Genomic DNA, 25,008 nt, shown 5'->3' with positions numbered 1-25,008 from the left:
ATCCCCATTTTGAAAATGAGAAAATCAAGGCACAGAGAGAGGTTAGAAGACCTTTTTTTATGGTATTTGTTAAGTGCTTACTATGTGCCAGACACTGTTCTATGTGCTGGGGTAGATACGAGGTAATCAGATTGGGCACTGTACAAGTCCCACATGGGGCTCACAGTCCTAATCCCCATTTTACAGATGACGTCACTGGAGCACAGTGAAGTTAAGTGATTTGCCCAAGGTCACACAGCAGACAAGTGGCAGAGCCGGGATTAGAACCCAGGTCCTTCTGACTCCAGGCCCATGATTTATCCACTGGGCCGTGCTGCTTCTCTAAATCCATGTTCCACACGGGACTCACAGTTTTAATCCCCATTTTAAAGATGTGGTAACTAGGGCACAGAGAAGTGAAGTGATTTGCCTAAGGTCACAAATCAGGCAAGTGCGGAACCAGTATTAGAGCCCAGGGCCTGGGCTTTATTCACTAGACCATGCTGCTCCTTGCTTGCGGAATAGATACCACTTCCTTCCCTTGAAGTAGCACTTTTTTTTAGTCACTGGGATTATTGGTTTACACATTTGCCCGCTTTAAGATTGCTTTTTTGAATCATGGTTGCCTCTGGTTTGTCCAGGCAGTTGTGACCCAGCATTAGAGATATTCTGATGATTAATTGATACCAAATAAAGAGCTCTGGCTCAGCACTTTGCACAGGTGGTAACTGAGTCCCAGCCCACCGGTCAGTGCTGGAATAAAAATGATGCAGAAATGGGACAGTGCGGGACAGACTATTACATTATTGGATATGTGTGTTTCTTCCACGTCATCTTGATTTATTTTAGACGGGCACGGTTATTTAGGTTAGTGGAAATTTTCCACCTACTGTTTCTGACATTGTTGTCTGAAGCTTCATTGCGTTTTCGTGATGGAGAGAGGAACATCAGATTAAGCAGCTGCCCCTTCTCCCTCTTCTCCCCACCCCACGCTCACGCTTTTCAAACAGACCTCTTGCTTGGTTCAGAAGCCTACCTGTCGGAGAGATGTTTGGAAATGTCACTTTGTAGAAGGGCATCAAGCAAACATTTCAACCCATGTTTGCCCTTCTATATTGCATTAAAAAAATTAACCAAACCCCAGATCTTCTGTCCCCTGGGTATAGTAAAGGATTGTGTCTCTTCGGAGCATCATTGGAGAGTTGTTCTTCCCTGGGGAGCCCCGGTTACCTCAGACAGCAGTGAGGAATTTGAGCAGTTTGGGACTTCCCTTTGACCCAGATGTATCAGGTCTCTGAAGAGATGATAGGTTGGTGATTAGGTGGTTGGGAAAAGAGATCAGCTTCACTTCTGGGTTTGCTTTTCACCACAGGCACAAGAATGCTCATCCTGGCCCTGCCTCCCAACTTTGGGAATGCTTGGTTCTGCCTACTGCCTGCCTCTGGTTTCTTGAACTTTTCCACAAGCCCCCTCGAAGGCACTCAAGACTAATGGATGAGACCCACCCCAAAAAACACCCTTCCCCACTGTCTCTACCCAGTCTCATCAGTCAGAGGTATTTATCGGTCGATTGCTGAGTGCTAAGTACCACGTACTGAATGCTTGAGAGCAAGGCCTTCATTACCTGTCCCCAAGGAACTTAGAATCTAATGGAGTAGGTGGGTAGAAATGATTTATAGTGCTCCCGTCCATTCCTTTCTCAGGAGCAAGTCCAGACATTTCCTGGAAATCAGGTCTTCTGCCAAGCTTCAGAACTATCCCCACCCCCAAAACACTTTCCACCCAAATAGCTACTTTTACTCTTTTGTCTGTAATTACTACTAATGGAAATAGGAATAGTATTTATTGAGCACCCACTGGGTGTAATGCCTTGTATAAAGTGCTTGGGAAGCACAAACAAGCAAATGGCCTATTATTTGTCCCAAAAAGCTATACTAATAGCGGAGAGATGAGAATATTCACAGAAAGAGTAATCAAAGGAAGTAATGAAATTTATAGTTGAATAGCATGTATACAGAAGCGGTCCAGATGGGTATAAATAAGTGCGTGTGTACTAGTGATGGCTGGTGGGCTTATATAACATGGGTGCCGGGAACTAATGAGGAAAGCTTGTTGTAATAAATGGGATTTGAGGAATAATAGTAATTGTAGTATTTGTTAAGTGCTTACTATGTTCCAGACACTATACTAGGGTAGATACAAAATAATCAGGTCAGACACATTCCCTGTCCCACATGGGGCTTACAGTCTTAGTCCCCATTTTACAGATGAGGAAACCGAGGTACAGAGAAGTTAAGTGAGTTGGCCAACGTCACAGCATTTAAGTGGCTAAATAGGGATTAAAACCCAGTGGACAGTGCTCTGCATCCAGTACCATTGAGTGAATGAGAGATGTGTGCCAAATGAGACTCCTGAAAGATGATCAGGGCAGCAGCTTGATATTATGATCAGGGCAGCAGCAGCATATTATAGTCACGGTTCTTGTTAAGCACTTGCTATGTGCCAGGCACTGAACTAAGCTCTGGGGTGGTCACAAACAAATCGGGTTGGACACAGTCCCTGTCCCACATGAGACTCACAGTCTCAATCCCCATTTTACAAATGAGGTAACTGAGGCACAGAGAAGTTAATTGACCTACCCATGGTCACACAGCAGAGTGGCAGAGCAGGGATTAGAACCCTTCTGACTCCAAGGCCTGTGCTCTATGCACTAGGCTACACTGCACCAAAGAGTGTGGAGCTAAAAAGCCCAACAGGGAAGCTGTTGCAGTAGCGTAGCTCCAATATGACTGCAGCTCGGACCAAGGTGGTATCTACTACTTTAATTATAACTACCATCAAATAAGGTACATTGTTATCAAGTAAATTAAAGATGCCTGGTAAGGGGGGGAGATGAAAATCAGTGATCAGTAAGTATTGCATCAAATTTCCAGATAAAGGACATTTCTCTACTTCTGAGATTTTGATTATTTTCTTTTAATTTGTTGTGATTTATTTCCATCACAATCCCTACAAAACAGATCACTTGCAGATACATGGGACAGTGTTAGCTGTTGGTTACAAAACTGACAATTTAACATCCTTGTTGATTAGATCTCTATCCTAGATTTGTTTCCTGATTACTTTGGAAATATATGAAAGGGAAATCTGGATGAAGAATAACTGATTCTCTTCCGGCTAGCCTTAACAATGCTTTATGTTTAAGAGCTCGAGGACAGAACATACGCTAACTGGTGAATTCAGCCTCTGTTACAGGAGCAGATTTGCTCATTTCCCTAGTTGATTTAGTCATTGGGTAGATTTGTGTCTTCTCTCTTTGTCCCTGCCTTTTCATTCTCTGAATGTGCCAAAATTGAGGCCTCTTCACAGGCCCTTGAGACTGATGATGATAACCATAATTTCTAGGTTAGGTGAACAAACCACCCAGTAGATATTGTAACAGAAAACTCACTGGCATAAGCCAGAAGAGATTTGTGACAAAAAAAGCCTTTTAAGTCTAGTAGTTATTTTTCCCTCACTGATTGAGCACAGATTTGTTCCTGCCTCAGACAACAAAACAGTGAGTCTGATGTTTCCAGGGGAGCTCTTTTTCCAGGCCTGCTATATTTGCTCTTCCATCTTTAGAAATGGAAATTTAATTGTCTGATTATTTTTGTTTAATACAGCTTGATTATATAAAATATTTAATAGAGCAGGACAAACAAAAACAAAAAAGGCAAAAAAGCAAGCACATTTGTTTAAGAACCCGAATTCAGAGAGACATGTGAAATTCATCATAGTGAAATGGAAGCTCCAACCTACAATCCGTAGCTTGAAGATTATCCTACTAGTCCTGAGCTCTTAATATGTGAATTCTGAAAGAACATACAGCCCACCTTCATTGTTTTTTTACTTCTTTCTCTTTCAACACATCACTCTGTAGCCTACAGCCTAAAAAGCATCTTTCAAATACAGCATTCACATCTTTGTCCCTGATTAAAATATATTTGGGAGTGGAAATTTCCCTGATATTATTAGTTTTATATCAATTCATTCAAATCATCAACCTGTCTCCTTCTGAATGTTCCTGTAGCACCCAGTCCACAGCATGAGAACACTTCCTTTGTCAGTGACTGCAAAATCTTCTAGGTTCTTCTAGGGCCTGAAGAGTTGAGTGGGTGCTAACCCCAGCATCTGTGTTACTTCCATCTGTGGGTCGCATTTCAGACTTCCATCTTTCCAGAACCACAGGTTCCAGAATTAGCGCGGTCTATCCCATCCAACTTCTGCATTTGTTTCCTGTGACTCTGGAATGAGAATCCAGCAAGAGCTCACCTCAGAATTGAGATGGGAAGTGAATTAAATGTCTTGGTTCAGCAGGCTGGTTTTTCTATCCACCTTTGATTTTTATTACGCTCCCACTATGTTTTGACTTGTTTTTGGATCTCGTTACCTGAAAGATTCAAAAAAGAATTCCAATCCAATTGGAAGGTTGCCCATCCCTATTCTTTAGAGGCCTTTGACCCCCATGAGGAGAAGTAGGCTTAGCTGGGAGAGTGCCCAAGTGAAGTCCACAACCACTAAACACCTTGAGGTGTAGTAAACCCTCATTTCCCTGTTGGCCTTAGAGACTTATGTATTATCAAGGGGGCCCAAGAGATAAATGTCTCAGTAGTAGCACTCTTGAGAAACAACATGGCCTAGTGGATAAAGAATAGTCTGGGAATCAGAAGGACCTGAGTTCTTATCCTAGCCCCACCACTTGTCTTCTGTGTGACCTTGGGCAAGTCACTTAATATCTCTGTGTCTCACCTCATCTGTAAAATGGGGATTAAGACTATGAACCCTGTGTAGGACTGTCTAACCCGATTATCTTGTATCTACCCCAGCACTTTGTGCATTGCCTGCCACATAGTAAACACTTAACAAATTCCATAATAAAACAAAGCAAGCTAAATAAATGCCCTGCCATTACTACCTGCATTTTTTCCCCACTACCCGCATTTTTCCCATGCATCAAATTGAAAGGCATGAAATATGTAGAATTGAGTCCAAGTCTTCCTTGAGAGAAGTCAAAAGGACACCTGAAGACGCAGTGTGGCCAGCCATGTGGAAAGAGCACAGCACTAAAAGTCAGGAGACATGGGTTCCAATTCCAGCTCTGCCTCTTGCCTGCTGTGTAACCCTGGACAAGTCATTTAATGTCTCTGGGCCTCAGTTCCCTCAGCTGTGAAAACGCAGATTGTTAGTAATCCTCCCTATCAGATTGAGAGCCCCACCTGGGACAGGGGCTGTGCCTGATATGTTCATACTATATTTACCACAACACATAGAAAAGTAGTAATAGCATTTATTAAGCGCTTACTGAATACAGAGTGCTGTACTGAACATTAGAACAGAATACACAAGTGGGAAATAGATGTGGTTCCTATCCCTCAGAGCACTCACAATCAAAAAGAGATTAGTGTTTGGCCCAAGGTAAGTACTTAACTATCATAACTCCCAATGCCATGGGATTCTGCTTTTCTATCCAGTTCTCCACAATCCAGTGTCTACATGCTTGTCAAATTCCACATGAAGGAAACCTCGTGCTATAGTTTGTGCAGCTTGAACAGTGCTACTTGTAAGTACACGGTTATTTCTTCCAACATTGAGTCAATCAATCAGTCACATTTATTGAGCTCTTAATGTGTGTGGAGCACTTTACTAAATGCTTGGGAGAGTACAGTACACAAGATTTGGTAGACACATTCTGGGCCCACAGAGAGCTTAGAATCTAGAGGAGGAGACAGACACTAAAAAAAATTATGGACATGTACATTAGTGCTGTGGTGGTGTGGGGTGAAAAAAAGGTAAAATCCAAGTGCAAGGGTGACCCAAAATGAGACAGAGTAGGGAAAATGAGGGTTTAGTTGGGGCAAGTCTCTTGGAGGTGATGTAATTTTAATAAGGCTTTGAAGGTGGGGCGAGTGATGGTCCATTGGGAGTTCCAGGTCAGAGGCAGAACTTGGACAAGGGTTGCTTTCTGTCTAGAGAGACGAATGTTGGAGGAACATTCACCAACTTCCTAACAGTACTATCCAAAATCCATAGTTAAAGCATGCATTATGGAAGAACTAGGTATATATCTCTTTGTACTGATGCGAATTGCCCTTTCTTGGCTCAGGAAGCAAATCTCAATAACTTTTATTTCCAGTGAGAGATTTTGTGCCAATGAGGAGAATGATCGTGTGATACGGTTCCTAGGATACTGACAGAAATTAGGATTTTTTTTTGCCTTTAAAAAGAAATGTTTCAATTGCAAATCATAAACTGGACTCCACTGGAAAAACAACAAAAGCCAAGATGGTAATTTTATTAAATATGATAAAGTAGGACATTTTAATAACAATGTTGTTACAGCTAACCTATATGAGAAAACTGACATTTTTCCACCCTTTCCTTTTATCTTTTTCCCCGCCCTGTATTTCAGTGAAACTAATGCCTTCCCTTTACATTTTTGTTTTTTTATATTTTCCATTTAATTTCCCTGTGAACATATTTGTCAGTGTTTACTGTCACCAAATATTCCCCAATATCTTTGTCCTGAAAGTGGATATTTTCATATGCATATGATGAAAAAGATAAGAATTTTTATTCTATTGGACATGTCAACAAAGGTTGAGTCCTGTATTATGATTGTTTTAAATATTAGTTTTCTGAACAAAATAAAGCTATTCTTTATGAGTAATAATAATAATGATAAGAGTTGTAGTACTAAGTGCTTACTATTTGCAAAGCACTGTACTATGTGTTGTTAGATACATGGGGCTCACATGGGGCTCACCATCTAAGTAAGGGGGAAGAACAAGTAGAATATCCCCATTTTGCAGGTGAGGGAACTGAGGCACAGAAAAGTTAAGTGACTTGCCCAAGATCACACAGCAGGTATGTGCCAGAGGTGGGATTGAAACCCAGGTCTTCTGACGCCCAGACCCATGCTCTTTCCGCTAGCCATGCTTCTCCCCTAAATTTGAATTTGTTTGTGTATAGGTGGGAGAGTAATCAGCCTTTAACTATTTCCAGTTATTTCACAGGCATTACATGGATTCATTATCGTACACCATTTACATGGCTAAAATGTAATACCTACTGGGTATATGCTATTGGGCCTCTTTCCCATCCTCAGGCACCTCTCTTACTCCCCTCACTCTTCTGCTTATTATCTCTCTTTTTCTTTCTTTATTCTCCTCCATTCCCAGTTTCTACTCAAGATAGTTCACCCTGCCTCTAAATCCTTTCCTGCCAGTGGCAAATTATTCAAAAATCTGTTCTCCAAACAAAAGCAAATGAGCTAATCAAATGAAATTGGGTACCCACCTTTTTGAGAGTCACACGCTTAATGAATCATCTCATCTCTTCTCCATCCCAGTTAGCCTGGCAGTTGCCTTTCTACTGGGTGGCAGACCCTAGGATGCTTACTTTTTCCCACTGCCAATTTCCCAGACCTCTTGAAGCCCCATATTGCTTATGGACATATGGAGCAGGGAGCGTGGTACTGCAACAGGGCACTCATGGCGGGTGGAGCCGAGCGGGGAGGGTACCAGTCGTGACTGGAGGTGGCAGTGGCAGAATGGGGAGCCAGCTGGAGAAATACTTGAGGTGGAGGGAATTCTGCATTCAAAGGGTAAGGGAGCAAAAGGGTGCACAGAGAGAATGATCTCATGAGTTTTTAATCCATTTAATCCTGTCTCAAAGGGGCCAGGAGGAGAAGCAATGAAGAAACACTATCTGCCCACTTCATTTTTAGAAGAGAGCACTTATACCCCTTTCAGTTGGCAAAGCTAAATTGCTTTCAAGCACACTTCTGTAGTTATGCAGTATCTATCGGGAAGTGTATTTGGAAGAGCAAAGTCTTTCATTATTCATATCACTGAAGGAAAAGTAAAAACAGATTTCCCACAAAAGGGGAAGGATTGATAAGAGTACAACTTACTTTCTCTCCACTGATCCCTTGCCCATATCCTCCCTATGTCTGGCAATTCCCTCTCCCATCATGTATGATAGATGACCACTCTCCCCACCTTCAGAGCCTTATTGAAATCACATCTTTCCAAAGAGGCCTTTCTAAATTAAGCTCTCTTTTCCCCTATTCCCTCTCCTTTTTGCATCACCCTTGCACTTGATTCTGTTCCCTTTAAGCACTTTATAGTCACCCCATCCGTGGGACCTGACCAATCTATGCAGAGTAGGGCTCTACTGTAGGTTTTGAAGTGTAGCTGTAAGGCAGTTGTAGCTTTAAAAATAATAATAATAATGGTAATAATAATGATGGCATTTGTTAAGTGCTTACTATATGCCAAGCACTGTTCTAAGTGCTGGTGAGGATACAAGGTGATCAGGATGTCCCATGTGGGGCTCACAGTCTTCATCCCCATTCTACAGATGAGGTAACTGAGGCACAGAGAAGTTAAGTGACTTGCCCAAGATCACACAGCTGACAATTGGCGGAGCTGGATTTGAACCCATGACCTCTGACTCCCAAGCCCATGGGTTTACCATTGCATAGTGGGTAGAGCACACCTGGGAGCCAGAAGGTCATGGGTTCTAATTCTGGCTCTACCACTTGTAGGCTGTGTGACCTCGGCCAAGTCATTTCACTTCTCTGTACCTCAGTTAACTCATCTTTAAAATGGGGATTCATTCATTCAATCGTATTTATTGAGCGCTTACTGTGTGCAGAGCACTATATACTAAGCGCTTGGGAAGTACAAGTTGGCAACATAGAGACGGTCCCTACCCAACAACGGGCTCACAGTCTAGAAGAATTGAGACTGAGCCCCACGTGTGACAGGGACCGTGTTCAACCTGAGTTGCTTAGTACATCAGCACTTAGTACAGTGCCTGACATAGTAACAAATACCACAGTTATTATTATTATTACTATTTCTGGATAGAGCTACATAGCATAACCACAATCATATCTATAGTGCCAACATACCTAGCCACCTTTGTGTTATATAGAATGAAGTACATCCTCGTATGGGAAGAGAATTGATATTCCTTACCGGTGGGGGAACCTGTAGGCACTTTCCATTGCCCAGTTCCCAGTGCAGGCTAAATATGCACTAACCACACCTTAAAATTGAGTCTCCTGGCTGTGGTCTTTCCACACTGGAGTATAACCTCTCAGCACCCTTTACATTTGAACCATTCTCAGTTCTCATGGCTTCAGTTGTGCCACTGTCATTTTTCATTACTGTGGTTAGCCAGAAAACTTAAGAGCCAATGCTTAAGTAACTGCTCACAGATGAAATTGTCACAGAGTTGGCTAAAAGACAGGGAAAATGGAAATGAACAATGGGGAAAGGAGAGAAGTGGAACAGCCATCTGAAATAAGTAAATCAGTTGAAAGCCAAAAAGGAATGAGGAGAGATTATTTTAAAGAAGTAGATATGGAAATAGAATAGTTTGGATGAGTAGAAAGAAATTTAAATGCTGGAATAGAATCAGAATTATAGAATGGATCGGTAAAAAATGTCATCTTAGCGATCATTCAAAAGAAAAATTGATCATTTTGCAGGCTCTAAATGACTGGCTAGTACACATTTTAAAAGGGTTATATTTTACTCAGATGTCACCACTGAGGATTGACTTTGTTTCATATTAAAGATTTGGTCAGCTCCTTGATTTTAGATACATTATTCAAATTTTCACATTTTGGAAAGCAGATAAGATACAGAAAAAAATAGGCTATGGAAAAGATAGTAGAGAAAAAAGTCTTACAGAGTATCTTTCAAAATTACCTGGGCTGGGCTTACCTAGGGCTTATCAAGGGAAGCCAACACCAATACTAAAGGAGGCCAAAATTGGTGAAATAATTTAGCTGTCTAATAATATTGAACTTCATTTTCTTATGCTAGTGAAGATTTTGAGCACCTTTACAGAAAGTGAGTGTTTCCAATTTAAAATTCATGCTCTACCCAGTGAAGTAAAGGCGAGGATGACAGCCCAGCAAAAACTGGTGTATACTGCTAATAGCCCCTACAAGAAATTGACACTATTAATTGTATTTTTTATGTATAACATTTATAATAATAAGGAGCACCTTCATTCTTTAATATAAGGCACTTTGTAGCCCCACCTTCATTTCCTGGCAATGTTATTGTTGCTATTTATTTTTATTGCTCTCAAAATGGATATCCCCTTTGTCATTTGAAATTGTTACTCCCTAGAAATCATTAGCTATTGATACCCCCACAGTCCATTATGTCAAGGCTGAGCTACAGCTGTGCTTTGGAGCAGATTCTGATTAGAAAGAAAATGGACTTACAGCAGTTTTAGTGTACAGTGAGGGGGAGAGGTGTGAAGGCTGATGGCTGGCTCAGTTCGAGTTGACTACAAGTGTGGAAGGCAATTACCTGCTGATGGGAAAATAAAATGGATGAAACTTATGGTGGTCGTTTTTGATCACAGGGTATGAACCAGGGATGGAAGGTAGGAGGAACAGTCCAGAATGATGCATCTGTTTGGAGAATAAGTGCCAGTGCACCTGTTTGGGCTTAATTTATTTCCAAGTGGCTTTTTTCTTTTGGCTGCATAGGGCCTGGGCTACTTCTGGCTGGGGGGTGGGGTGCGTGTGTGCGTGCTTAGGTAGGATCGGACGAGGCTTCAACACAATGCTAGCATGAGGTAGGCTGTGGCTCTGGGTCCTGATGGAAGGGTGGCAGGCAACCAGTCGATCAGTGGTATTTATTGAGCATTTACTGTATGCAGAACACTGTACTAAGCGCTTGGGAGAATACAGCAGAGTTAGTAGTCACGTTCCCTGCCCAAAAGGGGTGAAAAGTCAGCCTCCAGCAGTCCTGTCTGCTTCCTCAGGGAGCCAGGGTGGCTTTGGGTGGGGTGAGGAGGGTGAGGGAGAGATACTGTTACTTGGATTTTCAGTTGTTTAGGGAATTTCCCTTCAGTGCTGGCTATGGCCTTACTGATAGGATATGAGGAAACTTAGTACAGGAATAGAACCTCATTTAGAGTTGATGCTTGGTTTAGACCATTGGTGATTATCACCAAGTGATAACAGTAATGTGCATATTCATTCATTCATTCAATCATATTGAGCGCTTACTGTGTGCAGGGCACTGTACTAAGTGCTTGGGAAGTACAAGTCGGCAACGAATATGAGAAGATCCCTACCCAACAACGGGCTCACAGTCTAGAAATGCATGTGTGGTTGCTACTAAGCCAGTTTGGGCTGGTGAGCGATGGAATTTGGAACCCATTTAGGATTTTGGTTTTATTACACTATCTGTTAAGTGCCTACTATATGCCAGGCACTGTACTAAGCACTGGGATAGATACCAACTAATCAGGTTGGACTGAATCCATGTCCCATGTGGGGTTTTTACATATTTATTAGTCTATTTATTTATTTATTTATTTATTTATTTATTTTACTTGTACATATCTATTCTATTTATTTTATTTTGTTAGTGTGGTTTTGTTCTCTGTCTCCTCCTTTTAGACTGTGAGCCCACTGTTGGGTAGGGACTGTATATGTTGCCAACTTGTACTTCTCAAGCGCTTAGTACAGTGCTCTGCACACAGTAAGTGCTCAATAAATATTGATTGATTGATTAATTCCCATTTTACAAATGAGGTAACTGAAGCAAACGCTAGTGGCTCGTCCAAGGTCATATGGCAGACAAATAATGGAGCTGGGATTAGAACCCAGATTCTCTGCTTCCCACGCCCATACTTTTTCCAGTAGCCCATGCTGCTTCTCAGTGGTATTGATGATGGAAGGTTTCTTGGATACTGCATGTTCCTGAGTGCCTTCCAGATTTGTGTTTACCAGAAAATCCAGCAAATAAAGTCTAGTTACTATCTACAATTTCCAAGGCATTATTTTTATTCTTGTCTGTTGTTATGATGTGTTAAAAAAATTACTGCTGTCATGTGGATTTTTGTGGTTAATAGAAAGGAAGATTTTTATATTTATATAAACAAAGTATTTTACATATATAGATGTCTATAAATATGAAAATAGAGTTAATACATGTGGAAACCCAGAGATATAAATATATGTGTTATTTTTCTCATTCATAGAATATTCTGTGGATATTAAGATCCTATCTATGGCCTATTTGTGGCTGAAAAAGATCAGAGCAGAACTCATCCTGCACCCACATTGAGTACATATGAAGATTTTTTTTCGTTTTGCACAGATGGGATTATCATTTAGAGTGTGTCTCACCATCCAATCTCCCTAAAACAGTGCTAAAGGAGAAAATATTCTTCTTAGCTCCAAATAGTTGTATTGCAGAGTTTTCATTGGACCTGTTTTGGTGGTGTCATTTTGTCATGTCTTCCTCCTTTACTTCCTCTTTCTTCTCTGCCTCTCTCTCCTGCTTTCATTTTCCCCACACCTTCGCTCAGTCACTTTCACAGCCCCATTCTTTTCTGATTGACAAGAAATCTGGTCTTTTAAGCATGGGAGAGTAAATATTTTTCTGTGTGCAGTAATGGAGTTTATACTTTTCAAGGCCACCAAAAGGAAAACATAAAAGTAAAATTGGAAACATCCAGAATAGCTTTGTTGATCTTAGTCCAATAAAATTAGTACTTTAGCCAACATGTAAAGCAGCAGCCAAAGTGGTAATTCTCAGTAGCCTGAAAGTGTAGTGAGGCTCGTGGCATTAAGCCGAAATGAAGAAATTTAATCTGTTTCATTGGCTGAAGGGAGGATCGAGCAGAGGTTGGAAATTTTCAGGATGCCTGCTGCTGAGACTGTGTGACCTAGTGGAAAGAGCACAGGCCTGGGTGTCAGAGGACCTGGTCTCCAATCCTGGCTCTGCCACTTGCCTGCTGAGTGACCTTGGGCAAGTCACTTAACTTTTCTGTGTTTCAGTTACTTTCTCTGTAAAATGAGGATTCAGTACCTGTTCTCCCTTCCACTTGAACTGTGAGCCCCATGTGAGATAGGGACCATGTCCAACCAATTAACGTATATGTACCCTAGTCCTGGAACAGTGCTTGGCATATAGTAAGTGCTTAAGAAGTACTATTATTAATTCATTGAATCCTAAAACTTTTCATTCCTTTTTTTTATTTTCTGAAGTTTTTTTTCTTTTTTAATGAAGTACTCTTTCCAGATACATACAAACCTAGGCAATAAACTTTTTGACCTATTTGGATGAAGATCTATTTCATTGTTAAGAAAGATGGTAATAACATTTTGTCTAAGAGCTGGACTAATTTGCCAGTGCTTTTCCCAGATGGTACTAAAATACAAAATTGGATTAGGAATGATGAAACTGCTCTCCTCGTGGCTGAGTTTACTCAGAGTAGTGGGAAAAGGTGATTAATTGAAATAGTCTGAAGGCCTTTCAATCTATAGAATTCACGATGCAAGCTAGGTGTGAGGTGAGCTTTCGTGTGTTAGTGCAGTTGAGCAATTCTGATTTTTGTAGTTGTACTGGAGAAAGGATGAGTTTTTAGTTCATCTCTCAGCCTCTGAGAGTTAAATTGAAGATTTTCAGTAGTTACTTTAAAAGCTGCCATTTCCAGCCAGTTAATTTTTCACTCCTCTCTCTCCTCCATGTTCTGTCATTTACTTTGAATTTTTTCAACTGTGAGTCAATTCTTTTGTTTTGTTGTGTGTAGCAATGGGAACGTGGAAACTATGCCACTTATGTCCATGCAGGATAAAGTGATATATAGAGTTTGCAGTTAGCGTGTTTTTGTCTCAAGTCATTAAAGTTAGTTCTCTACACTGCTCCCACAGCATTAAATCCTTGGGGGCAGAAAGGCTCCAGCCAAACTGGATTTTCTTTTTGTGTCTATGAATAATGTTCACCAAACATTATTTTTCCTGACTCTTCTGATTTTGCTCCCACTTCCCTCTGATTATTATTACATCTGACAAACCAAATAATTTTTTTTTCTATTTTGTATCAGGCAGCTATTCTACTTTTTTTTTACCTCGAGCAAAGCTACTGTTTTGCATAGATTTTGTAGGTGATTAGCCTAGTTTTGCCTTTCTCTACATTAAATAATCTCTGTCTCAGCACAGTTGTTATCATTAAAATGAATTAGTTTTGTCAGAATCGGTACTCACTAGGACCGATGTGTTGCCTGGCTCTGCGACCCCGTGCTGAGCTGGTTTAAATGTAGGAATGATGTTGAATTAGAGGGTAGAAAAAGATGACACTGGGATAAAATATTAGACCATGGGAAGAAAGGAATTAAGAATTAACTGCTTAGGAATTATATTCATGTAATGAAAAGCTACAAGAAGTACGTTTTCTTCTAAGAGATACACTTTGAATTGCTGAATGAATAATTGGAGAATTGTCTGTGATCATCTCTGTTTCCATCAGCAGTTTGGATGGAATTCTCCTAGTAGAGGGATACATTCAGTCCAGAGTCTAAGGCAGTAGACTCTTTTGGTGTCTGTAAGTGAAGTATCTAGTGATCAATCAATCTATTAGTGGTATTTATTGAGTGTTTACTATGTACAGAACATCTGCTAAGCACTTGGGAAAGTACAGTACTACAGTGTGGATAGACACTATACCTGCCCACAAGGAGCTTACAGTCTGCAGGGCTAAATACATTAGTAATATCCATCCGGGTGCTATCTGTTCAGCTATTACTCTAATTGCTTTTGGCTCACTGTATCATAAAATAAAAGATTATATCTAGGGTATTCAAACTCAAATATCCTCTTTTTGGAGATTTTATTTTTCTAAATTGAGACTACTGAGAGCTTCAAATCACTTGGAATCTTTTCTGGCAGTGCTAGAAGTTTGAAGATATAAAAAGAAAAATTGGTGTAACTCCTGATCTATTACTTTTAAGGAAGATTCTATAGTATTTCATCTCTGATAGATTCTGAAATAATGCATTAGCATTTCTTTGGAAAGTTTAGAGGACAGCTTCCCTTATTTTTCTTTCTAAAATTGAATACAGATAAGGCTAAAATAATGCTTCAGCATTGCCTATCTTCTTGAACCCAAGTTGAAATGATGTGGAGCTTGGGCAGATGTTCTGATTGCCTTGATAATTGAGGAGAAAGAACATTTTGAAGGGAAAATTGCTAATTATCTAATGAGAAAATAGGCTTTTTAACTGTGGGGGAGTGGGGAGGCCTGGATAATAATTTGGTGTGATGCAGAAGTGCTGACTTTGACACTTCTTGCCATTTTGGGGGCCCTTTGAATACTGTGTCTTTGTCCCTTGGGTGATGGTTCAAGGAACTTCCTTCTTCGTCTGTCCTCTCTCCCCCCCCCCCCCCCCCCCCCAGTTCCACCAGTAGTCGATGATCTTGAGATTTCTGGTGATAATGCTGAATACTTAGCAAATCTAATTTTTTAGGCTGAAGGTGTAGTTTTCCCATGAAGAGGCAATCAATACCTTGCTCTGTCAAGGCTCTGCCCCAAAACGAGGCTACATCTCTGTTTGCTCTGGACTTTGGAGTTCTTTCTGAATGAAAATGCCTGGTTGCACAAGAATTCTAAACTGTGTTTTTCTGCTGGACCTAGGATTCAGTTCTGCTGTGTCTTGAGCATCAGGAAACTCACTTAAGAGCATCTGCAATGGAGAATTCCGTAGTTTAAGAGAAATAGAATCACAGAGTATAAGAAATCCTCTCATACGCCCCCTTCCTTAGGCAAGATTTCACATAATCCAGATGAAAATCTGCCTGTTTTTTTGAATCTGTCAAAAATATTAGATACTTACAATGAATGCCTTCCAGTAATTTAACAACCCCTGTTGTCAGAAAATGCTTACTTTTGTCCAACTTAAATTTCCCATTGCCATTTAAGATCATTTTCTTATTTTGGCCTTTGGGGAAAATGCAGGAAATAGCATGGCCTTAAGGAAAGAGCATGGTTCTGGGTTCTAATCCCAGCTCTGCTGCTTGTCTATGTCACCTTGGGCAAGTCACTTAACTTTTCTGTATCTCAGTTTCCTCATCTGTAAAATAGGGATTGAATTCTACTCCCTCCTACTCAGACATGCAGCCCCATGTGGAACAGGGACTGTGTATAACCTAATTATCTTGTGCCTACCCCAGTGCTTAGTACAGTGCTTGACACACAGTAAACATTTAACAAGTGCCATAATTTTTAAGATTATCATGCAGAACTGCTGATTGTTCTCTGGATTGTAATCCATCTGGCCAGCCTGAGACCATTTCTTCAGTAAACCAAACAATCCCAACTCCTGAGGCCCTCACTCATGGTTGATTTTCTATACATTTGATTTTCATAGCTCTTAATCGTTATTTTCTTCAGAATCTTCACTGCCCTCACATGTCATGGAATCCTGAACAGGACACAGTATTCTTGTAAAGGGCTGACGTGCTGGGTGTCACTGGGGGATGAGTTTCCCTGTTGGTGGTTCTAGGAAAAAAACTGTTATGTTTTTAACCTTGGTTCAGTAAATTTTTTTCATGCCACACCCTGTATCTAAATGTCCTGTCTTTTTAAACTCACCAAATAGTTCCTTCAACTAAGGAGTTCTGAAGATCACATTACCTACATGCTCCCTCACCAGCAGATTTCCTGGGTGAATGCCTACTTTATCATAATCAGTATTTTCATGATACTTGTTAAGCATTCACTTTGGGTCAGGCATTGTTCTAAGTGTTGGAGGAGATACAAGGTAATGAGGTTGGAAACAATTTCTGTCCCACATGGGGCTCACACTCTAAGAAAGAGGAAGAACAAGTATTGCATCTGCATTTTATTATTGAGGAAACTGAGACAGAGGAGTTAACGTGATTTGCCCAAGGTCACACAGCAGGCAAGTTGTGGAGCTGAAATTAGAGCCCAGGTTTTCTGAGTCCCAGGCATGTACTTTTTCCACTAAGCCAAGTAGCTTCATTATATTGGAGCTAATGCTGTACAGAACTGCTTTCTGCCACCTGCTTTCTGAGGCAAACCCACATACTCATCCACCCCCCCTTCTTTAGGCACCCAACCCATCTGTAGGTCTAATCCTGGTTCTGCCACTTGTGACCTTGGGCATGTCATTAAATTCTCTGTGCTCCAGTTACCTCATCTGTATAATAGAGGTTAAAACTCTGAGCTCCATATGGATTAGGGACGGTGTCCAACCTGATTATCTTGTGACCACCCCAGCATTTAGGATAGTGTTTCATGCATAGTAAGTGCTTAAAAAAATCAATAATAATAATAACAGGCCCTCTGGCAAACATCTTGACCCTCTTTCCCTTTGAGTGCCACCTAATGAGTGTCTATTAGATTACCAAAGTGCTTAGTACAGTGCTGTGTACACACTAAGCTCTCAATAAATATGATTGATTGCTTGATTGCTTGATTCCTTTCTCTCATGTACAGTTTGCAACTCATCCTCCACACTTTTGAAGTTCACAGCATTATGGGCATGTAGCGTAATACATATTTTACCTGCTTCTATTTTCAATATAAACCTATGTCATCTTATTTTTCACAGTGCGACTCCATGACAGCATATCAGAGGAAGGATTCCATTACCTAGTCTTCGATTTGTAAGTACATAAATTGGATGTATAATGGCTTACAGTAGCTTGTGGAAACAGTCTTGCTTTTTGGATAGCTTGGGATAGCTTTTTAGTATTAATAGCACTGAACTTTCCCAGGCACTTGGTACAATGCTTTGATCAGTAAGCATGCAGTAAATACCATTGGTTCATTGAACAAATGTAGTTGATCATTGATATTAGTCAAGTGAGCAATATTTTTCCCCATACTTTTATCTCTTGTTCACATAGTAACAAATTCCATGCCAATTAATTGATCTAGGTAGAATTTATTCTATAGTGTGTGAAGCACTTTTGAAACTGTACAACAGTAGTCACTCCATAATTTTTACTAGCAATACAATTTCTTCAGGATGCAGAAGGAATGAAATTTCACAGGATAAAAGTTTCTAATGTAAGCTAATAACAGACTATTCAATACAAGAAAATTTTCATAATATGCAGGGTTCGTGTTCTTGACTAAGCTCAGTGTTATGAGAAAATTGCATTTTAGTAGCAATTGATTCAGTATTGGCTGTTACTTGGTTCAGAGATACCACCATGGAAGTTCTTTCAAGTACCAATTTCTGTTTTACTTTGATGTCCAGCATTAGCAGAATGCTTTTATATCATTGCTCTATTTTATTGTAATAATTACTGTAAAATTGCGAAAACACAAGGAAACCCTGCGTAACATACAGTACAAAACATAGGAAACTCACACTTCAATTGACATCACACACACACCACACCACACCACACCACACCACAGCACATCCCCCTTTCTATACCATATCTACTTGTGCCAACTTGCATGCTATACTCAGAACAGGCATATATTTTGAGAAGAACATTTCCTAATTCTTCCATCATGTTATCAACTGAGCATATACTGTGTTTAGTGTACCACACAAAACACTAATATCTAAGAAACATTCATCACAGCAGAACTGAATGTATTTTGAGCCAGGAGACTATAAATTTGAAAATGTTATCACATAAAGCAGAAAGTAGCTACTCTTCTTTTTAGAGATGAGGGCAAGTTTAGAGTCATCAGAATTATTTTTCTTGGTTACTGATTTGGGAGGACAAATGCCTTGGTTTTCATAAAAAAAAACTTGAAATTGGGAAGCATCAGTTTAAAGTAGTTTTTGTCAATGCAGCTACTTTAAGGATAATGTAAAAGACAGAACCTTGAGAGGAAACATGTATTAAAAGATTAGATCCTATATTTACTAAAGAAGATACCTGACTGAATCTTGGGTTAGCAGCTGTGTGGGGAAAGTACTGTGTACTGATTGGATAGCCTGGGAATAGGAAGAAAGGCCTAATGGTAGTATCATCTAAATATTAGAGCCTGGGCCTAGAAGTCAAGGAAACTGGAACGTAATCCCAGCTCCTCTACTTGCCTGCTGTGTGACCAAGTCATCTAATTCCTTTATACCTCAAGTTCCTCATCCATAAACGTTCAGTTCATGTTTCCCCACTACTGAAGAACCTCCAGTGATTGTCCATCCACCTCTACATCGACCAGAAACTCTTCACCATCGGCCTTAAAGCCGATCACCTAAATCACCTAACCCATCCTATCTAACCCCTCCTATCTTACTTTACTACTCTCCTACTCCAACCCAGCCCAAACACTTCCCTCTCTACTCACTGTACCTACTCACTGTACCTCGATCTCGTCCATCTCACCACCAGACTCTTGCCCACATCCAGCCTTTGACCTGGAACACCCTCCCTCTTCATATCCATTAGACAGGTACTCTCCCAACCTTCAAAGCCTTATTGAAGGCACATTTCCTCCAAGAGGGTTTCCCTGACCAAACCGTCATTTCCTTTTCCAGCTCCCTTTGCATCACCCTGTCTTGCTCCCTTTATTCAACACCCCAGCCTCCAGCTCCACAGCACTTGTGCGCATACCCATAATGTAATCATTTGTATTAAAGTCTGTCTCCCCGTCTAGACTGTAAGGTTGTAGTGGGAAGAGAATGTGTCTGTTGTTATGTTGTACACTCCCAAGCACTTAATACAGTGCCCTGCATACAGTAAGCACTGAATAAATGCTGTTGATGGATTGATTGAAGCCACCTGCATGTGTGCGTGCAACCACGTGTCCAGACAGACAGAAGAATCTGCACACAGTAAGAGCTCAATAAATACGATTGAATGAATGAATGAATGGCACATAGTAAGCGCTTAACAAGTTCCATTTTGTCATCTGTCTCCCCCTTCTAAACTGTGAGCCCGCTGTTGTGTAGGAAAAAGTCTCTATATGTTGCCAACTTGTACTTCCCAAGCGCTTAGTACAGTGCTCTGCACACAGTAAGCGCTCAATAAATACGATTGAATGAATGAATGAATGAATAAACTGGGGATTAAATACCTGTTCTCTGAGATCTTTTCTAAGTGCTTAATATGGTGCCCCGCACACAGTAAGCATTCAACAAGTACCACTGATTGACTGACTGTTCTCCCTTCCCCTAAAACTGTGAGCCCAGTGTGGGACAGAAACTGTGTCTGATCTGATTACCTTGAATCTACCCCAGCACTTAATACAGTGCTTGCCACATCGTAAGCACTCAACAAATATTATCATAATTATTATCATAATTATTATTATAGCTGTGTCCAGATAATTTGTGTTGAGGCTATTAGCAAGTTAGTATTTATTTAGATAAAGCAATTGAATTTGAGCTCCTAAAGAAGGATTGCTCTTTGGGTTTGTCCTCTTTGTGATGGTTTTGGCACCAGTTTGCTTGTACATTCTTCCTGTGGAATTTCAAATGCTCAGAGTGTAATAGGAAACTGTTTTATAGTTGCACTGGGGCTTCTTCAAATGATTATTCCATTTCAGAAAGGGAAAACAGCAATCCCTGGCTACCCTCAAGAAAAAAGTTTCCTCTTGCTATTTCTGTTGGTTTTTTTTCTTTATTTGAGTAGAAGCACCTTCTCCCCTGTGGTCACAAATCACTCTGGGTACAGTTGACTTATTTAGGTAGCACACAATACCCTTGGGAGCTCAGAGGAAGGGACTTTCAAAACTAGCTGTAACAAAATAACTCCATGTTATAGCATTACAGAGCCAGAAGTGGGAGGAGACTGTATGCAAGCAGGTTACCAGAGCTGCTGCTGCTGATAATAGTAATAATAATTATGGTATTTGTTAAGCGCTTTGTAAATGCCAGGCACTCTGTTAAGCACGGGGATGGATACAAGCAAATGTAGGCATGCATGGCTGGAGCTTGTTTGCTCCCTTGAGGGCATGATCTCGACCTTCCATTCCCTGCCAAGGCTGTTTCTGCTTTTCCTGAGATTTCCTGGGTGGGTGGGCAGCCCTAGAAGCAGTGGTCCCCATCAGCCCTCTTTAAGTTGTGAAACCTATCAAAGTCCCCTTTTTCCAGCACAGAGACTAGAAGTATTTTTTCTATGGCCTCCCTAGTTCCCCCAAAGGGAACTCTGTGATCTTATATCATATGCTTTCCTCTGGTCAGCTGGAGAAGTAGGCTCAAGAGCTCCTTAATTCTATCAACCACTAATGAATCTCCTGTCAGGAAAGTAGAAAGTAGTAGGGCTTGCTCCTAGGATTAGCGGGCACATTAGTAGTGGTTTTCATCTCCTTGGAGACTGCACCTATGTGTGATAGAGAATGGAGAGAACAATGTTAATATGACTCAGAAAATATTTATTTTCCCATGGCTCTTCAAATATTTACTCAGATTAATACATAACCGTGCAGTCCATTGAATTTTCAGAAAGAGTTGAACTCTTAAAATCTTGTTCTCTTCCTCCTCCTTAGAGGGCATGATCATGTCGGGATTTCATTATGAAGTTCTGTTTTTAGTTTTGTTAAAGTTTTGGCAGGATTAGTTTATTTAAATAGGACGGCAATATTGAGTTACATGGAAAGTTTCCCAATGACTGTGAAACAGTAGATCTACAAAATTATTGCAGAATTCCTTGCTTATGCCTAGATGAGCAGTCTTTCACAGGAGTCCTATGTATTTTCTCCATTTTGACAAGCTTCCATTAAGGTCCTGTGTGCAGAAAAGCAGCATGGTGTAGTAGATAGAGCATGGGTCTGGAAGTTGGAAGGTCCTGGGTTCTAATTCTGGGTTCTAATTCATTCATTCATTCATTCAATTGTATTTATTGAGTGCTTACTGTGTGCAGAGCACTGTACTAGTTGGCAACATAGAGAGATGGTCCCTACCCAACAGTGGGCTCACAGTCGAGAAGGGGGAGACAGAGAACAAAACAAAACATATTAACAAAATAAAATAAATAGAATAAATATGTACAAATAAAATAAATAAATAAGTAGAGTAATAAATACATACAAACATATATATAGGTGCTGTGGGGAGGGGAAGGAGGTAAGAGGGGCAGAGGAAGGATGGGGCTCAGTCTGGGAAGGCCTCCAATTCCAATTCTAGTCTAATTCTAGACTGTGAGCCCATTGGTGGGAAGGGACCGTCTCTATATGTTGCCAATTTGTACGAAGAGCTTAGTACAGTGCTCAGCACACAGTAAGCGCTCAATAAATACAATTGAATGAATAATGCCAGATCTGCCTTGTCTGCTGTGTGACCTTGGGCAGGTCATTTCACTTTTCTATGCCTCAATTACCTCTCTAAAATGGGATTGAGATGGTGAGCCCCTCATGGTACAGGAACTGTGTCCAACCCTATTTGCTTGTATTTGCCACAGCGCTTAGTACAGTGCTTGGAAATAGTAAGCACATAACAAATACCACAGTTAAATTAGATTCATTCATTGAATCATATTTATTGAGTGCTTTCTTTGTGCAGAGCACTATGCTAAGATTAATCCTCTCCTCACTGTGTATTCATACCCACCTTCTCCCCGGCCCCTCCACCAAGAAAAGATCCCTGGCAAAAGCCAGACTTGTGATTTTTTGTTGTTGTTGTTCAGTGCTTTTGTAGAAGCCAACATTTGAGAGTCCGAAGACCTAAGTTATAGTCCTACCTCTGTCACTGGCCTGGTGGCTGACTTGGAGCTAGTCACGTCACCTCCTGGTGTCTGGTTTCCTCATCTCCCCCTCTCTAACTGTGAGAGAAAAATTCCTGCCCATTCTCTTCCCTCCCACCTCAGCCACCCTCCAATCCCCAATGTGAGCTGGAAAAAAAATTAATCGATGCAGACATTATTTGGAAGATAGATGCAGTACAAATCAAAGTATTTATGATAGTGATGATGATGATTATTGTTGTATTTGTTAATCAGGTTGGACACAGTGTTCCACCTGGACTTCACAGTCTAAGTGGGAAGGAATAGGATTTAATCTCCATTTTGCAGTTGATTAATAATGATTTTTATCATTATCATCATCAACATAATGTGTTCTTGTCAAATCCAGTGGGTTCTACTTCTTCCTTTCGCTACTTGACAACTTAGCTGCCTTCAACATTGTGGCTCCCCCATTTTTACTGGAAACATTTTCTAAGCTTAGCTTCACTGACACAGTCCTCGCCTGGGTTTTTTTTTGGCTTTGTGTTTTATGATATTTAAGCACTTACACTTACTATATGCAGACACTATACTAAGTGCTGGGGTATATACAAGCGAATCAGGTTGGATGCAGTCCTTATCCCTTAAGGTACTCACAGTCTTAATCCCCAATGTAGTTGAGGTAACTGAGACACAGAGAAGTTAAGTGACATACCCAAGTTCACACAGCAGAAAAGTGGCAGAGCCGGGATCAGAACCCAGGTCCTCTGACTCCTGGACCCATGCTCTTTCCACTTGGCCATGCTGGTTCTCCTGTCTTTCTGGCTGCTTCTTTTCAGTCTATTAGGCAATTCCTCCCCCTCTCTGGGGGTTCTTCAAGGTTCAGCTCTGGGCCCATTTCTATTCTCCATCCTCTCCCATTCCCTTGGAGAACTCATTTAGTCCCATGTCTTCTTCATGGATCATGCCCAAATATACCTCTCCAGCCCTGACCTCTCCCCTTCCTTGCAGTCTTGCATTTCCAACTGCCTTCTACTTGGATGTTCCACAGAATCCTCATCTTCCCACCCAAATCCTGTCTTCTGTGGAATTTCTCTTCACCATATAGAACGCCACCATATTCCCTGTCTCTTAGGTCTATAGCCTTGGCATTATTCTCAACTTATCTCTCTCATTAAATCATCACGTTCGGTCTGTCATCAGATCCTGTTGTTTCTGCTGTCACAACATCTCTGGAACCTACCCCTTCTTCTCCCTCCAAACCATTACCATACTGATCCCAGCACCTGTCATATCCAGTCTTGACTACTGCACCAGCTGCCTAGCAGAGCTCCTTGTTCCAGCCTCTCCCCTCTCCTGTCCAAACTTCACTCTGCTGCTCAGATCATTTTTCTCAGAAATTCAGTTCACATCTCCCCACTCCTCCAAAACCTCTGTTTCCCATCCATCTCTACATCGAACAGGAACTCCTTACCAGCAACTTTAGGCTACTCAGTCACCTCTCCCCCTCCTATTTTACCTCACTGATTTACTTGAACCTAGCCTGCACACTTTGTTCTGCTGATGTTAACCTACTCACTGTATCCTGATCTCATCTGCCTCTCCAGTGATCCCTTGTCTCTGCCCTCCCTCTGTCCTGGAACTCCTCTCCATTCATATGTGGCAGACCACTGTTCTCCCCAGTTTCAGCCTTTGTGACTAAACCCTCAGCTCCCCTATTCACCCTTCATTCTGAGTTGCCTATGAACTTGGGTCTGTACCTCTTAAGCACTTAATACTCATCCCCCCTCCAGCCTCACAGCACTTATGTGTGTGTTCTTATACACTGCCATTTTCCCTGTCTGAAATTTAGTGTAGTATTTGTCTCCCCCTCTAACACTCCTTGAGGGCAGGGTGCATGTCTACCAATTCTGTTGCATTGTACCCTCCCAAATGTTTAGTACAGTGCTGAACCCACAGTTAACAATAAATGAATGCTTTAAGTACTCAATCAGCTTGCCCCATCCTATCTCCCCTCACAAATCTCCTACTACAGCCCAGCCCACACACTCTGCTCTTTAAATTATCTTTATATCATATATTATGAAATGTTTATTCATATTAATGTCTGTTTCCCTCTCTAGACTATAAGCTCATTGTGGCTAGGGAATGTGTCTACTAATTCTATTGTATTGAATGCTTCCAAGCACTTAGTACGGTGCTCTGCACATAGCAAGTGCTCAATAAATATGATTGATAAATAATAATAATAATGATGGCATTTGTTAAGCACTTACTATGTGCCAAGCACTATTCTAAGTGCTGGGGGGGATACAAGGTAATCAGGTTGTTCCATATGGGACTCACAGTCTTAATCCCCATTTTACAGATGAGGTCACTGAGGCCCAGAGAAGTAAAGTGACTTGCCCAAAGTCACACAGCAGGCAAGTGGCGGAGCCGGGATTAGAACCCAGGACCTCTGACTCCCAAGCCTGTGCTCTTTCCACTGAGTCACGCTGGTTGATTGATTAAATATAATTTTGCATGGAGACCTATTACCCTTTTTTTCTCCAGAATAGGAGTGTTTG

The 25,008-nt window shown here is 41.0% G+C and overlaps 1 protein-coding gene across 17 annotated transcripts in view; it reads left to right on the top strand.

Annotated features, from left to right (window-relative positions):
* The window catches only part of CAMK2D (calcium/calmodulin dependent protein kinase II delta), a 261,656-nt gene that overhangs the window by 124,590 nt on the left and 112,058 nt on the right, over positions 1-25,008 (top strand). For all 17 annotated transcript variants that reach the window (XM_038755006.1, XM_038754999.1, XM_038755002.1 and 14 more), the window contains exon 4: positions 17,422-17,476. In XM_038755006.1, the coding sequence (XP_038610934.1) occupies positions 17,422-17,476 (55 nt within the window). The remainder of the gene's footprint in view (positions 1-17,421; positions 17,477-25,008) is intronic.

This window comes from Tachyglossus aculeatus, chromosome 12 (genome assembly GCF_015852505.1).
Source record: "Tachyglossus aculeatus isolate mTacAcu1 chromosome 12, mTacAcu1.pri, whole genome shotgun sequence".
Classification (NCBI taxonomy): Eukaryota; Metazoa; Chordata; class Mammalia; order Monotremata; family Tachyglossidae; genus Tachyglossus; species Tachyglossus aculeatus.
This window is presented reverse-complemented; position numbering and strand designations above follow the sequence as displayed.